The 14,145-nt window shown below is 49.3% G+C and overlaps 6 protein-coding genes across 6 annotated transcripts, besides 1 other annotated feature; 3 read left to right on the top strand and 3 right to left on the bottom strand.

The window, feature by feature from the left end:
* Positions 1 to 14,145: part of a sequence feature (contig 1.19 575..71437(-1)) that runs on past both edges of the window.
* On the bottom strand, positions 203 to 3,206 carry ANIA_01386 (IQ calmodulin-binding motif domain protein; the record flags this gene model as incomplete). Its single annotated transcript, XM_653898.2, has 1 exon — positions 203 to 3,206. The coding sequence occupies one exon, from the start codon at positions 3,204 to 3,206 to the stop codon at positions 324 to 326; it is 2,883 nt and encodes a 960-aa protein (XP_658990.1). The 3' UTR covers positions 203 to 323.
* ANIA_01387 (SKI complex subunit WD repeat protein SKI8) lies at positions 4,214 to 5,393 on the bottom strand (the record flags this gene model as incomplete). The annotated part of the gene is made up of 6 exons (XM_653899.1): positions 4,214 to 4,397; positions 4,451 to 4,637; positions 4,703 to 4,796; positions 4,850 to 5,262; positions 5,314 to 5,350; positions 5,388 to 5,393. 6 exons carry the CDS (start codon positions 5,391 to 5,393, stop codon positions 4,214 to 4,216), a joined length of 921 nt encoding a protein of 306 aa, XP_658991.1.
* On the top strand, positions 6,506 to 8,181 carry ANIA_10185 (RING finger and CHY zinc finger domain-containing protein; the record flags this gene model as incomplete). The annotated part of the gene is made up of 3 exons (XM_050613148.1): positions 6,506 to 7,124; positions 7,181 to 7,545; positions 7,596 to 8,181. Exons 1-3 carry the CDS (start codon positions 6,507 to 6,509, stop codon positions 8,179 to 8,181), a joined length of 1,569 nt encoding a protein of 522 aa, XP_050468986.1. The 5' UTR covers position 6,506.
* ANIA_10187 (uncharacterized protein) lies at positions 8,521 to 8,982 on the top strand (the record flags this gene model as incomplete). The annotated part of the gene is made up of 2 exons (XM_653900.2): positions 8,521 to 8,768; positions 8,820 to 8,982. The coding sequence occupies 2 exons, from the start codon at positions 8,521 to 8,523 to the stop codon at positions 8,980 to 8,982; spliced, it is 411 nt and encodes a 136-aa protein (XP_658992.2).
* On the top strand, positions 10,047 to 13,317 carry ANIA_01389 (uncharacterized protein; the record flags this gene model as incomplete). The annotated part of the gene is made up of 5 exons (XM_653901.2): positions 10,047 to 10,181; positions 10,231 to 10,350; positions 10,451 to 10,741; positions 10,802 to 11,530; positions 11,564 to 13,317. 5 exons carry the CDS (start codon positions 10,047 to 10,049, stop codon positions 13,004 to 13,006), a joined length of 2,718 nt encoding a protein of 905 aa, XP_658993.1. The 3' UTR covers positions 13,007 to 13,317.
* Positions 13,363 to 14,044, bottom strand: ANIA_01390 (copper metallochaperone ATX1). The gene is made up of 2 exons (XM_653902.2): positions 13,808 to 14,044; positions 13,363 to 13,686 (listed from the first exon to the last, which is right to left on the bottom strand). The coding sequence occupies exons 1-2, from the start codon at positions 13,899 to 13,901 to the stop codon at positions 13,535 to 13,537; spliced, it is 246 nt and encodes an 81-aa protein (XP_658994.1). The 5' UTR covers positions 13,902 to 14,044; the 3' UTR covers positions 13,363 to 13,534.

Raw genomic sequence — 14,145 nt, 5'->3', positions numbered from 1 at the left:
ACTGAGGGCGGAGAGAGAAACTCAGGTTTGGTGGGGTTCCAGACATGTCCGCGGAAGTCTCCAACAATATAGATACAGATACGGAGTACGAAGTACAGATCAAGACACAAGCGCATGAATTTGATCCCAAAACAAAGGTACACAAATGGTTATTACGCACATCCAATCGGCATATAAGGTACTCCAAAACGTGTCAACAATAACTGCTTGCAATTGCTGTCATTAGACTCACGGAAGAATCTACATATAGGGAAAAGAACCATTCCTCGATACACTAGAACGAAACAATGGACGAAGCACATGACTCATATAATGAAGACCCTTCACGCCGTAGGGCTCAGGGGCCCGCTCTCGCCGAGAATCCGTTCGTAGACCGTGCCATGACACAGCCAATCCACCTCACGCACTTTATTCAGTTCCTCTGTCAGTTGGCCAACTTGACTCACGAACTCGGGCATTCCTGCCCCGGCTAGACTTTGACTAGCCGTGCTTGCCGCCCGCACTCTCTCGCTTGCGCTCAACGCGCTGAGGCGCGAAAGCACATGTGCACGCAGGCGGGAGAGTATTAGACGCGCAACTGGATCCGCGAAGCTAGAAACGCCACTTCCGGCGACACCAGATGTCGCAGGATTGGCCGCAGCAGCCGAGGACTGTGCACCTTGCGCAGGTATCTCAGTATGGACTTCAACTAAAGTCTGGCCCGCTGAGGAAGATGCCGCTGCACATGCTGTCACGACTGGTGGAAGCACTCGCCTGATTGTTGCTGCCAGCTGGGCACTGGCCGTGGGAGGCATTGGATGAGTAGACTCGAGTATTGACTGGATGCGGTCGGAGGAAACGTCATTAAGATCCAGTGACATTATCCGATCAGCTTCGGCCTTCCATTGTGCTCGTGCATCACGCTTGAGTAGGTTTTTGGCGGTCAAGAGTATAGAAGCTGTGGCTACTATCTTGAAGGCCTGAGAATGTAGTGCATTGAGCCTTTGGCGATCCAGCTCTAGGGTCTCAGGAATCAGATCATCGGATACGGGCGCGTTGCTGAAAACGAGATCCACAAGGCCATGGGCATAAACCTTCAGGGCAGGTGGCTGGGGCTCCCCGTGGACATCCTCAGGATCGCGCTTTCGCATCTCGTCAGCGACGATCTTTCGATGTGTCCGCCAGAAACGCCGGCTCTTGCCGATACCCAAAGATCCATCTTGAAGTCCTCTCTCGAACGTTCTTTGTTCATATCCCGGGGCCTCCTGAATGAGCTGAGGAGCAGCAACGTGAATCATAAAGTTTGTATGATCCAAAGATAATAAGTCGATAATGCCCATGAGTCTTGCTAAGCGCTCGATGGCATCCCCTGATGTATCCTCGGCAAAGGCATTAACCACAGGGTCACGGTAAGGTGCACAAAGCTTTGGGAGGATCGTGGCCATAAAGTTGAAAAACGCATCATACGAGAAAGTTCCAGCCTTACACTGATTCTCTACTAACGACGGGTCGAGGGCCTCACTAATCAGCACATGAAGAGAATTGCCCGGCCGGAGGGAGCGCAGTAAACGATCCTGAATAACGGTAGCCATTGCAACGATCCAATTCGTACCTGACCCAGCCTCAATATCCCGTCGCATCAGAGCACACATATGCTCCATGATCCGCTTGCGCGGCTCTGTATAAGATTTCTCGTCAATCTTGAAATCTTTGTTGATAAGGAGTTCATGAACCAGAGCACGATTCTCAGGCAGTGCAGTGAGAATCTTGGTGAACTGTTCATGTGGGGATGTACGTTGCTTCTCTAGTTCCTGTAGTACTGCGCTCTCCACGTTGTTGAAACTTTCACTGATTGGCGATGCCACGCTCTCAGTTAGAGCTTCTGTAGTAGTTGTGGCAGAAGCGACTTCCGCTGATCGTGGAATGGCTCGCTTAGAAGCCGACCGTTTCTTCTGTCGCTTAGCCTTCTTCAAAGCATCGCGAACCATCTGCATTGCTTTATCGGAGCCTGCAAGGCGCTTGAGTCTGGCAAGAAGTAAAATTTGATTCTGCCTGATGCCCTGACGATAGTCATCTGCCACACCACCAGCTTGATCGTCCTTGACTGTCTGCCATATCAACTCCAATTCAATGAATTGAGCTAGCATAATCTCAATCAGAACACTGGAGTCATGTGCCTTCCACGCGTGAAACGCAGAGAAAAAGACATTGTACTCCTCGCATAGGGTTTGAATATCAGTGCAAATGGCTTCTGGAGGGCAACAGCCAGACGCCAGTAAAGGCGTCACTTGTTCGAAAGCGGCGATGAGTTCACGTGCTTTAGAGATCAAGTCTTGCTCCTGTTCACCATCGCCGCTCAGAACTTCTGCAGGGTGGGTGACGATTAAATAGCTGCTGAGGAACGTGCGCACTGCGCCTCTGCCACCGAGGGTTCCGCTTGTCATATCTTGCAAGCCGCACAATCGGAGAACTTGAGCCGTGGTAGATAATATTCTCTCCTCCGACAACAAGGAACCAACATCTTCGAAAGCCATGTCGCGAATACGCTCTTTTGTGAGATTGAGAGCGAGAAACTCTTTAATTACGAGTTTGGCATGATGTGCTTTCCACGCCCGCTGAATTCTGCGCGCAGCGGCGTCTTCACTAAGGCGTTTCATGGTAACTTTTCTTTTCTCCTCGAGTGTAGAACTGCTTGTACGGTGGCGCCTAGGAGTTTGCTGATATAGAAGCCGTCTCTTCTCTGCTTCCGCAAGTTTCTCTGCCATTTCAATTCGAAGGCGTGCGTGCTCAGCAGCCTTTTTCTCACGATTGTCCTCCGCCTTCTTCTTCGCGCGCCTAACTTCCTCCTCACACTTGGCTGTGATTTCTGCCAGCAATCTTTCACGAGCTTGTTGAGCGGCCAGGGCTCTCCCTTCTCTTTGAAGGTTCCGAGTAGCGGCTTTCGTTAAAGCGGCACGTAACCTCACCTTTTCAGCATGTAACGCACGGTCCGCTAGCCTTGCTTTACGGCTATCAAGAATCGACGCCCGTCGGAGATGTTGCGCAATATGATCGGTCGCGGTCGCGCCATGGGAGGTGGCATTTGAATGCTGCGAGCTCAACGAAGAAATCGAGCTTCGTCGGGATGAAGCGGCCGAGGAGCGTCGAGCCACGCTAGATTTACGAGCGAAACGCGTTGCGAGGTGGGCAGGAAGACTCAGTGAAGGCGGGGAGCTCTCAGACAGCATATCTATGTCCGGCTCACTCAGAGTGTCAGGCGCAACAGCAGAATCAGCATCGGGCAGCTGGACTTCAACATCCGAATTACGTCGGATCATGATCTGTTTTATGGTGCGGCGGTGCGGTATTGCTGTTTCTCAATGCATGCGGGCGGTCATGAGCCGGGAGGGGTGATCGCTATCGATAGCGGAAAGTAAGCGACTGGCACACGGTAGCTGACGCCGTAGTTACAACTTTGCGAGATCCGAGTATGAAAGGGATTTGGTCGTGCAGAAGTGAAACTAATCTGAACGGTTTCAGGCCGAGTATTTGCGTCACAGGACACCGTCGTGGTGGAAGACCCCGTAAAAGGAGGTATTGCTTCCTTGTGATTGACTAAGACGAAACCCGAGCTGTAGAAAGATCCGTGCTGTGTTTTTAGAAGCAAACGTAGACCAAAGATGGAAGGAGGAGCCAAGGTCGGGTGTACCTAGCCAAGAAGTAAAGAGTAATTCGAGGGAGATAGGAGCGAAATAAATCAGCTAGGTTGAGTAGAGGTCAAGTCATGTAATACCATCCAGGTCCATTCGCCGCCGCCGCTGCCGCCATCGTCATTGTCAGGAAAATGATAAGTTAATGCTACGACTAATCCGGTGTGAACGTGCGCTGAAGTCGCCAGAAGAAGGCAATCGAAGCTACCGCCCGCCCGCAACCGGTGCGCTTATCTAAGCGTATCTACAGATGTTTCTGCGTTCAGAATATAACAGCCGCAAGCATCTCGTGGTTGAGACATTTAATGGCGTGAAATGTTTAGATATTCATGCCGGATGTCAGGATGTCCCAGTGCAGCCCAGCAGCAAGAAGGCTTTTGGGCTTTCAATACGTATGTATTACATAGAACGCAGACTCGTGTAAGTATGGAGCACGTAAATATTGAAGAACAAGGTAAGCAGATCTCAGCATTGGTTTATGATACGCGATGTCGTGACCGTAATTAGAACTGCACAAGGGCTGGCTTAATGCTCAACATAGCGATTCAACCTCCTGTGGCTTCCCTGTAGAAAGATATGCTTCTATTGGCACCAGCCGTAGCAAATCCCTCTGACTTTCCGATCTTAGGCAACCATATCACGCTCCAAATGGCTCTTTCGGTTTCGGAATGGGTTGCAACACAGTTCCTCGTATCAATTGACCAAACTTTGACTTTGCCGTCGAATGATCTTGTACCATTTGATCAGCTCGGGGTCACAAGGGATAAAGAGAAGACACTCACCCGCTTAGGAGATATTCTCCAGTATTGCTCCAGGAGAGTGATAGAATCCATGCAGCATGACCGGTAAGGCTTGCCACCTGCTCGCCAGAGGTTGTATCGTATAGCACAATCACTCTAGAGTCCCCAGCCGCAGCGAGGAATTTCCCACCAGGGGAAAAGGCAACGGACCGTACCGGTTTTACCAGACCTATTGAGCGGTTAATACGTGCGCGTTTTGATCCCGAGGAAACGAATGTTAAGTGTAGGACATACCTGATAGACTAAATGGCATGCGTCCCGTTTCTGTACTGAAAATGTATACGCTGCCATTCTCATGGCCGCTGGCAATGAATCGCCCGTCCGGTGACTATCAAAGAAGATCAGATTTGAATAGCGCAGACGATAGACCGGAATGCCTACCAAGTCTATGCAGGTTCCAAAACTGCCCTTTGTTTCGTGATCACGTATTTCTTCCTCGTTTGCGTTCATGTCCCAGACCTTGACGTGACCATCCTGCGTGGTACCGGCTAAGTACTGGCCGTCGGCAGAGAGGGCAACGGCCCAGATATCCGCAAGCACAACATCCTTTGTCTTAGACCACGTCCCCTCATGAGACTCCCAAATTACGACCTCACCCCCAAAGCCAACACTGACGGCCCTTGATCCTTTTGCATCGGTCACCACATGATGGCATCCGGCCTTATGGGCTTCAAGGGTTTGGACTAAGGGAAAATCAGGGTTGGTCGTCGAATGAACCTGGAGAGCATTGGACCCTGATGCTGACAAAATCTGCTTTTCGGTCACAGCCAAAGCAAATATATCAGTGGGATGAGCTACTGCATTTCAGCGAAGAACAACAGAAAATTATACAAAGCTTAGCTTACTATTGTCTGCAGAGCCGTATGAAAGGTATTGCTTCGACTGAGAATGATGTGAAAGTCAGAACCGAATCAATCACATTCATTTTTCCATTAGTCTGGATCCCTACCATCCTCAGATAAGAGTCTGAAAGTGCCGCGCACTATTATTCCCAGCTGTTGGGTGTTGGTGGAATTCGTTGTGGTGGTGGGACGAATCGCAACCGAATGAAATCATCGGAGCTACTTCTCGGCGGCATACAAACACTAATGTCTAATCGACCACCAGCGTTAGGTCTATCTATAGGAGTATGTATTCATGCTTGTCAAGTAGTGTTCAGATTAAGCAAGCCAGATATCAAATCTACGTAAAAAACATCATGCCGTTAAAGTAAAATAACTATCATGTGATCGGAGCCCGAAGGCCGGTTACCGTATGACTGGTCTTTCACATGCGGAAGGTCCAGAGGTATACCTAACCTTACTCATCTGAACTTCAATTGGGTCTTAAAAGTTTCCACTCATGCAGACTCTCTCAGCCCCTAAGCTTTCACATCGATCGCAGAGACAGATTTCATGAGCAGGGTTACAGATTCTGTCTTTTCTGAACTCGCCATCCAAAAGGCTCTCCACCTACCTCAGCAATCGAGCTCCCAGCCCACGTCTCATGATGACTCTTCGCATCGACAGCCTACGTCTCGAGAAATAGGATTTTCGACGAGCGACAATCGCAGCGATGGTACCACGAGCCCTAATATGTCAGATCTAGATCAAGATAAACACTTGGAGGAGCAATCGGGGGTTGATGAATCCACTGGGACTGAGAATGAGACCTCCAATGCACTGTCACCCTCACAGGTCGACTCGAACAGTGTATCTTCTGAGTTGAACGCAACCCTCAGATCAGACCATGGCGGGTCTAACTTTAAGTCACACCTCAGCAGATTCGAGACAATATTACCCGCACGAGCGTTGACCATCTCGCTGCCGCACTCACACAAACGGACACTGTCTCACCTATGACACGCCGCTATTCTCGAACGGATGCAGGTGATACACAAGAATCCCCGGGGCCTCCGACTCAAACGCCAGTAGAAGATATGGCTGGGCCACCCTTGCTCCCCGAGGACGATGGAATGGGTTCCCTACGGAAACGGATTCATGCTATCCGAGACTTGGGGTACACCAGCACCGAGCAGGCTCGCATGATCCACGAGCTAATGACAGAAAAGTACAACTCATGCCAAGGTTGCTCCGGACGCCGACTCCTACCGATTCCGTCTCCAACCCCTTCTTTTCAGGCCCCTGAAGGTGCACAAACTCCAAATCGCTGGAGCGGTCAGTCCTTCGATCAACCATCCATATCCTCGGCTTCTACAGCCATTTCCGCTTTACAAGACATATTCAAGAACCTGAGTGCAGAAGATATAAAACCAACTTTTCACCCCCGAATAGAAACTCAGCTGCCCGTGGACGATGCCGATGACGCGGATGCTGAAGAGTTCGAAGAGCTATGTCTCGGGTGCCCGCATTATCAAAGAAACGTCAAACTCCAGTGTTTCGAATGCAAGAAGTGGTACACTTGTCGATTTTGCCATGACGAGGTTGAAGACCATAATCTTAATCGCCCCAAAACAGAGAACATGCTATGTATGCTATGCGGCCATGCCCAGCCAGCCGCCCAATACTGTAAGTGGTGCGGCGGACTAGCAGCGCAATATTATTGTGTCGAGTGCAAACTCTGGGACAATGATGCTAGTAAAAGCATATATCATTGCAACGACTGTGGCATTTGCCGTATCGGCAAGGGTATAGGTAAAGACTTTTTTCATTGCAAGGTAAGTAATAGCCCAAATGAGGTAATTCAATGGATCTATATCTTAACTATTTCCAGACTTGCAGTGTCTGTCTCCCTATATCAATCGAAACAACACATAAGTGTATCGAGCGTTCGACTCAGTGCGATTGTCCAATATGCGGGGATTATATGTTCACTTCACCAGAGACAGTTGTGTTCATGCGGTGCGGTCACAGCATTCACCAGCGGTGTCTTTCTGAATATTCCAAATCATCTTACCGCTGTCCAATATGTAGCAAGACCATAACAAATATGGAGGCTACATTCCGAAATTTGGATAGGGCCATTCAAAGCCAACCGATGCCAGCTGACTTCAAAGATATCAAAGCTATTATAACCTGCAATGACTGTGGCACTAAATCGATTGTCAAATATCACTGGCTGGGCCTAAGATGTGATATGTAAGTGTAATCCAAGTTTCGACCAGAAAAGCTGCTGATAGCCAGCTTAGGTGTGAATCATACAATACCACTCAGCTTAGTGTCCTTCAAGGGAATCCTCCAGGTTCTTCAGAGCACGACCTTGAACATGAAAGTTCTCCAATTTCCAGATTAAGGTCGTCTTCCCACGGTATGGATGACTCGGCGCTTCCACCTCTGGCGCGATCGCAAGCCGATCCCAGTTCAGCGCCGGGGGCAGGCCCACATCCGCAATTCAACTTATCGAGATCTACCAATCCATCCGGGCAATTTTCTTCATATAACCTTACTCGCAGCCGTGCAGTCTCACCTGTAATCAGCAATTACTTCGGCATACCGCCGGAGCGCCAGTCACAAAGGTCTACCTCGACATCTTTCTTTAGCAGCCGGCTGAGCCAAAATGATGTGAATGACGGTGAGGGCGAGCTTACCATCTGGGGCACCAGGTTCAAGTATAGATATGGATTCCTCGGCAGGGGAACAGATCCAGGTGACGACGATGAGGAGGGGGAGGAGCTATCCGACTCCAGCGAATCAGACGATAAAGATGACGAGGAAGATGAAGAGGACGATGAGGATGAAGACGACGAAGGTATCGATATATTCGGACATCGATAATACATATACAGTCGAAACTATAAATGACGAGACCGGCTGGACCAATGGACGATTATGATCAAAACACATCGGCGTTAGCTGGCAGGCCCATCTATTCACGCCATCATACAGTTATGTGAATTCGGTGTTGGGAGTATGAACAGAGCTTCCATCCTTTGCTATCGGACAATGCATTGACTGGACTCGGATAGATTTGTACATTGCGCATGAACTGTAAGCTTGCTCAGAATATTTCATATTTCCATCACAGTTTGTGACCATCCTCAACATACACCAATGCCAATACTTTGGAACAAGGACTGGATACGGGTAGTTTTGTGAGGTCCTGATCAGGATCAGATGGCTATATGCAAGCTATATTTGAGATGCCAGCCTAGGAATGTTTCGTTTTGGAATGAAGGTCGTGCTCCAATCACTGTCACAATCGCGATCACAAACCAACCTAAGGAACCTAAGGATTTCCCACCTGCCACTGACCATGGAAATAGCCCCAAGGAGCAGGCTTCTTGGTGCAGGAAGCCTGGCACAGCGACATTCTGCTCCTCTAGGTGCCGTCCTAGAGCCGGTGGACAACAGCAGATAACCAGGTAACACCGCCTAGCACCATGTACGTTTCTCTGCTGCTATCTTCTATCCAGCAAACGATCGCATGCACTTGAAATGGAAGAGCTGGGGAGCGGCAAGGTTAGGCTCTTCCAGATGACATGGGATGAGGCATTTGAGAGTAACTGCCCTCAACTTTTTGATATGTGGTTCTTGCAGTGTTCAGTATTGGGCGTGCATGCAACATTCTCGCAGTAAAATTCGTAAATTCGATCACAAGTGGAAAAGTAGCTTGTGATAGATATCATGCGATCTTTTCCCGCTACCTCAAACATGTCCCCAGGCTTTCATTCAAAAACATCAGCGTGCGTTTGAATTGTCCAAGGGAATCTTTCCGAATTTTCGGATCTCTTTGGTCAACATCTAGTCCCCTGATTCTTGAAGCCAATTAGACACCGTCTCTGATTAAATATCCCATGCGGGCTCTCGGAAGGGGACTCACGGCCGCAGATTGGCTCTTACACGGCCAGGTTGATCCCAAAACTTAATCATGAGCAAATTCCTCACAATTTTATGTTCTATACCTGCAACGTTCGCGGCTTTATGAAGGAAATTCAAGGTATTAGTTATCCGCAGAGAATCGAAATCTTGAGCTGGCGACGTGCGGAATGATGAGCGCAAAGTCTGCACCAGGACATGGCGAGCGGGCGTTGAATAATTGACAGCCTTTAGACCATGACGGTATAGTTGGCGGTAGGCATGAATGATCGCCTGTCGTTCTGCCATTGGTATGAAGTAGGATAAATCTGATGGTTCGACTCCAGAGGAAGCTCCGACTTCGTTCAGAGATCCAAAGCTCCAAATCGACTGCGCTAACCAGATCTGGAAGAGCCAGCATGAACCGCGGGAGTTAGGCCGACATGGTCGTTTTGATGCCCTTCCAACCACCTCACCATCCATTCCCAAGTTGACCTTTTCTTTCTGCGGCCGCCCTTGATCAAAATATCAATATCGTTTGGACGCCCTCGTGTGTCGTAAGGTTTCTTTGCGAGACGAGATTCAAATAAAGATAGCAATTTCGCGGAGTGGTTGTCGATTTACACGCTTTCTTACAGCCGCCGCTGCTCTCCATACGCGGCGATGGTTCAGCCAAATTAACGGTTTTACCAAACAACCACTGAACTCTTCTTGCTGGTCTTCTTCATGCTCGGTTACCTTCGTTTTATACTTCACCTTATACATCGCAGTATACGCCCGCAACGACGTCATGAGGTTCAAAATATGTCTTTAATAGTCGCCTGAGATCATTGAATGTCGACGCTATGACTCGAGTACCTCGAAGGTCTGTCTCGGTACTTGCCAGGCGGAGCCCAGGCTTGATTGCAAGACGAAAAGCGCGGAAGCATAAGGTGATTCTCGAATCCGTTACGCAAGAAAAGAAGAGGCTCCGGAGTGTGGTATGCCGTTACCTTAGGGATTCGAGTCGGCATTTTTGACACATGGCAGATATCCTTTGAAGCCAAAGCGCCTCCAGGTTATACATTCATATCGGCAGGCGATCCTTTCTTCACCACAACTTGCAAGGAGCGCTGTCGGAAAGATGGACTTAAAGTGTACGCGGTTTCTGTATGTCATAATTCCATCCCTGCGCGGGGCGCCAATTTTTCCATTCTGCCCTCATGGTATTTTGTTACCTTTCTCTCTAACGCTTTTTCACTTTCTTTAGACAACCCCCCATCTTCACACTCACGGCCTCTCGCAGCATGTCCATCGTATTGGTTATCATTTCCCAAGCGCTGTTGTTGCGGACGTGTGTATAAATCATGGTCTTTATCTCACAGAAACTGGGAAGGCTGTGGCACCCCACAGTATCAGGGGCCACGAGGCTAGTCGCAAAATCACTGACTCAGATTCTCAGATTACTATAAACACAGAAGCAAGGGATGTTCTCAAGGATCTTTTTCCAAATATTCCTGACAACGACCTCAACCAAATTATCAAAACCGCATTCCAAAAGGTTGAACATGCCGCTAGGAGATCGGATACGCTGAGCGCAATAGCTGCTGACTAGGTTTAGGGTCAACGAAAAGTAGGTACAGCCGTCGAACTACCCCTCGCCCGCCGAGCACAGTTGGCGGTTGTCGCCCATATTCGGCACATCTATACAGATTATGATCGCCTCCTCAAAACTACTTCTTTCCATGAAGCAAGAGCAGCCGTGGAACAGCCAACTCTTGCCAAGCTAGTGGAATGGAGGGGTGATGATGAAAATGGCAAAACGGTTCTTGAGGATGTGTTCCGGGAAGTTATCGTCATATCAGATGATGACGATAGTGACAATGAAGGAGAGGCACAGCAAGTTCATGGCCGAGAGACCAGCGTGGAAATCATTTCCAGCAATCCCGTTATTGAGGAACTCCAGATGAGACCTATACATCAGGGCAGCCGCACTGTCAGGGACGCACAAGTAGAGAATTCTGAAGACGAAGCCGCCCCAGGCTTTCGCTTCGTCCCAGAAGCTCCTAAAAAGATTAGGGCTGACCGTCGCGGATTCAGCAGGTATCAAGCTTGGGACCGTGCCATCAATAGGTACAGGAACATGGCCAGCGGTGCCGGTCGTCACCCAACCCCATATTCTGCTACTGGAGAGCCCTCGCAGGAAACCCTCGGACTTGGCAGGGAGGCGCTCTCACGCCGACCTATTCATCCGCGCCACTCGTCTGTTGCCCCAATTGCCCCATCTAATCAAATGGCAGTCGCTAAGAACCTGAGTCGGCCCCCGCTTAACACTGTGGCAGAGCACTGTGTAAGTTCTGCACCTTTGCCTCGCTTGAAACAGTTTCAGAGAGAGCCCTATCCGAACAACTCAGCTGTGCTAACTTTGGACGAGCCTTATGAAATGCACCCTCTGGACAGAATGCCAGAGAGGAGGAGAGATGTCCTCGCCCCATTCATTCCCCCTTTCCCGCTGGAGAGAGCACCTAAGCCTGAACCTATGAGGCACTGTTTTCATAAGCCTGATCTTCCAAATGGTCCTGTTTTTGTGAGCGGACCAAAAGAAAGCCTTGAAAGAAATGGCAACGGTCTAAGACTGCCACCTCGGTCACAGGTGCACTTACAAAACAGGAATGTGAATCCACAGGACCACGTGCTTCCTTCCATCGAGAATCCTCTTCCGGTGGAGATCAAACGCCCAAACAGTGGCCATATAGAGCACCTTACTAAGAGGATGTCTGGAGCTTTCACCTTTCGCTCAGTAACACCACACCGCCAGGTGCACCATGATCTTCCAAGTCGTACTTTTCAGGAACCTGTTGGTCAAGACCACATATCCAAAAGACGGCGTTTGGCATACCACGAGCCAACTTTAGTGGAAAAACCCTTGTCTCCTAACGGACCTCCTTTGAGCACTCACCCAGGAACTCGGTATGCCCGGCCTTTTGTCCAGAGTGGTCCCCATGTCCGTAGGCCATTTGTTTCCCCAACTGAGGCGCGTCGTATCGCACAACACGAGCCAAGCATTGGCCGTGACTCTTTTAGCACTACCGCTCGCTTTGATCGCGAGCAACACACACTCGCACATCCAGGATCGATCAAAGCTTACGATGGCCAGCAATCTTCCTACAATCATCTTGTTAACACCCAGGCCGCGTATGATAGATCTCCAGTTCAGGCTCGTACCGCGTCTGACACGAGATATACCGCAGCCGGCAGTAACGGCTATGATAGGAATTTGCAGCCCTATTTGTCAGACTTACCAGAGCACCGTGTATCTCACAACATTAAGGTACATGATGACGCTGAAATGAGAACACTAGCGACGACGGGTACTTGGTTAGAGCCTGTATGGCGGGGCAACCATCCCATGCTCCCCAAACCGGGAGAGGAAAACCACAGAACTCATGCCGATGGATTTTTCCGTGCTGTTGGCCATGGGGATCCTGGAACATCGGGCTATAGGCCGGCCCGTCCGCATTATTCCAGGCACATGGTGCAAAACCTATCCCAACCAGTTAATGCCAGGCTACACGATGTTCAGCGTTGGCGTGTCCCTTCAGACAACCTAGCATCAATGTCGCCTCGCGGTCGACCTCACATCGACTTCCTGGGTAAAACACCTCCACGGCAAGATCCAGCGATCAGCAGTCAAGTTCCAGGACACGAGGACGGCAGGCGGATCAAGACGCCGCCCTCTTTTTATCAGGATCGAAGACAACCCAAGAACACCGTTGTCCCTTCACGGTATGACCAAAACAAGAACCCAATTCTCATAGGCACTTAACATAATCCCGCCCGATTTTTCGCTTTGTTCTTTATTAGAAAACGGAGACCACAGCGAGAATTATGGCTCATTTTCATGCTTAGGACAGCGTACGAATTCCATCAGCACGCCCAATTTTTGGAACAACACTTCCCAGCGCATGCAAGGCGAGGAAATACACCATATCCACTATCTGAGGGCTGTCTGTCATGACTGTGGATTGAGGTTTTCAGTATGAGGAGTTGTTGTCGCTGTTTCTGTTCATTTCTTGGACATTGTTACCTATTGTATATATTATGATACCCGACAAGCATGGTATGTGCTGTTTCTGCTACTGCCCGGACGTAAGGATTTTCCATTTTCCTACGAGAAGGAAATACAAGAAAACATCCTTTTATCAAGTGCAATATACCCTATGATTGTGTGTGGCGTGTGTATGCCTCCTGTCATAGCTTCACGAATATGACCATATCGATCGCTAATTAAACAGTTTCACCCAATCTATCATAGCTGTCGGATCCCACTGTTATATCTAGGCAATCATATTATTCAAACATCCTTGGCCTCGCCGTCAGCTTCTCCGGCATTCACGGTCTTCCCAGTCTTCTTGATTGTCGCGAGAACCGTCTCGTACGGCACAGAGGCATCGGTGACAACGCTTGCTGTCTGAGAATCGAGGTTCACGTCAAATGACTTAACGCCTATTGTAGACTGATTGTCAGAATCTCGACCGGTTATGCAGTGACAGTATGTATGTTTCTTGGGGTTTGTTTTGGATACGGCGACGAAAAAGAGGGGAAAGAGGGGCACTCATTTACTAACCATCTAGCTTCTTGAGGACGCGCTCGACGGCACCGGAGCAGCCGCCGCAGCTCATGCTCACGTTAAATTTGTAATGGTGCTCCTGGTCAGACATTGGTCCAGAGCGTAGGGGTTGAAGTGTCAGAAGATGTGGTGAGTTTGTTGATGTTTTGGACAACGACGCAGTTTGGCCAAGTGGAGTCGCGGGACGGAAGGATGGATTTATATTAAGATATGTAGGTGAAACCGAGACCTGCTGTTTCGAGTTTGATTCACTCCATCGTTTGTATTATTTGAATGAGATGGGTAGCAGCGGTTTTTTACTGCTTAGTGCTTACGTCTTTTAACACGGGACAACG

The sequence above is a fragment of the Aspergillus nidulans genome, chromosome VIII (genome assembly GCF_000011425.1).
Source record: "Aspergillus nidulans FGSC A4 chromosome VIII".
In the NCBI taxonomy this organism is placed as follows: domain Eukaryota; kingdom Fungi; phylum Ascomycota; class Eurotiomycetes; order Eurotiales; family Aspergillaceae; genus Aspergillus; species Aspergillus nidulans.
Note: the sequence above shows the minus strand (reverse complement) of the source record. Positions and strands in the feature narration are given on the sequence as shown.

Excerpts from the sequence above, each read along its gene's own strand:
- ANIA_01390 (XM_653902.2), bottom strand. The coding sequence starts at position 13,901 with ATGTCTGACCAGGAGCACCATTACAAATTTAACGTGAGCATGAGCTGC. Across the intron at positions 13,687-13,807 it reads CGTCCTCAAGAAGCTAGATG|GCGTTAAGTCATTTGACGTG; the intron begins GTTAGTAAATGA and ends AGTCTACAATAG.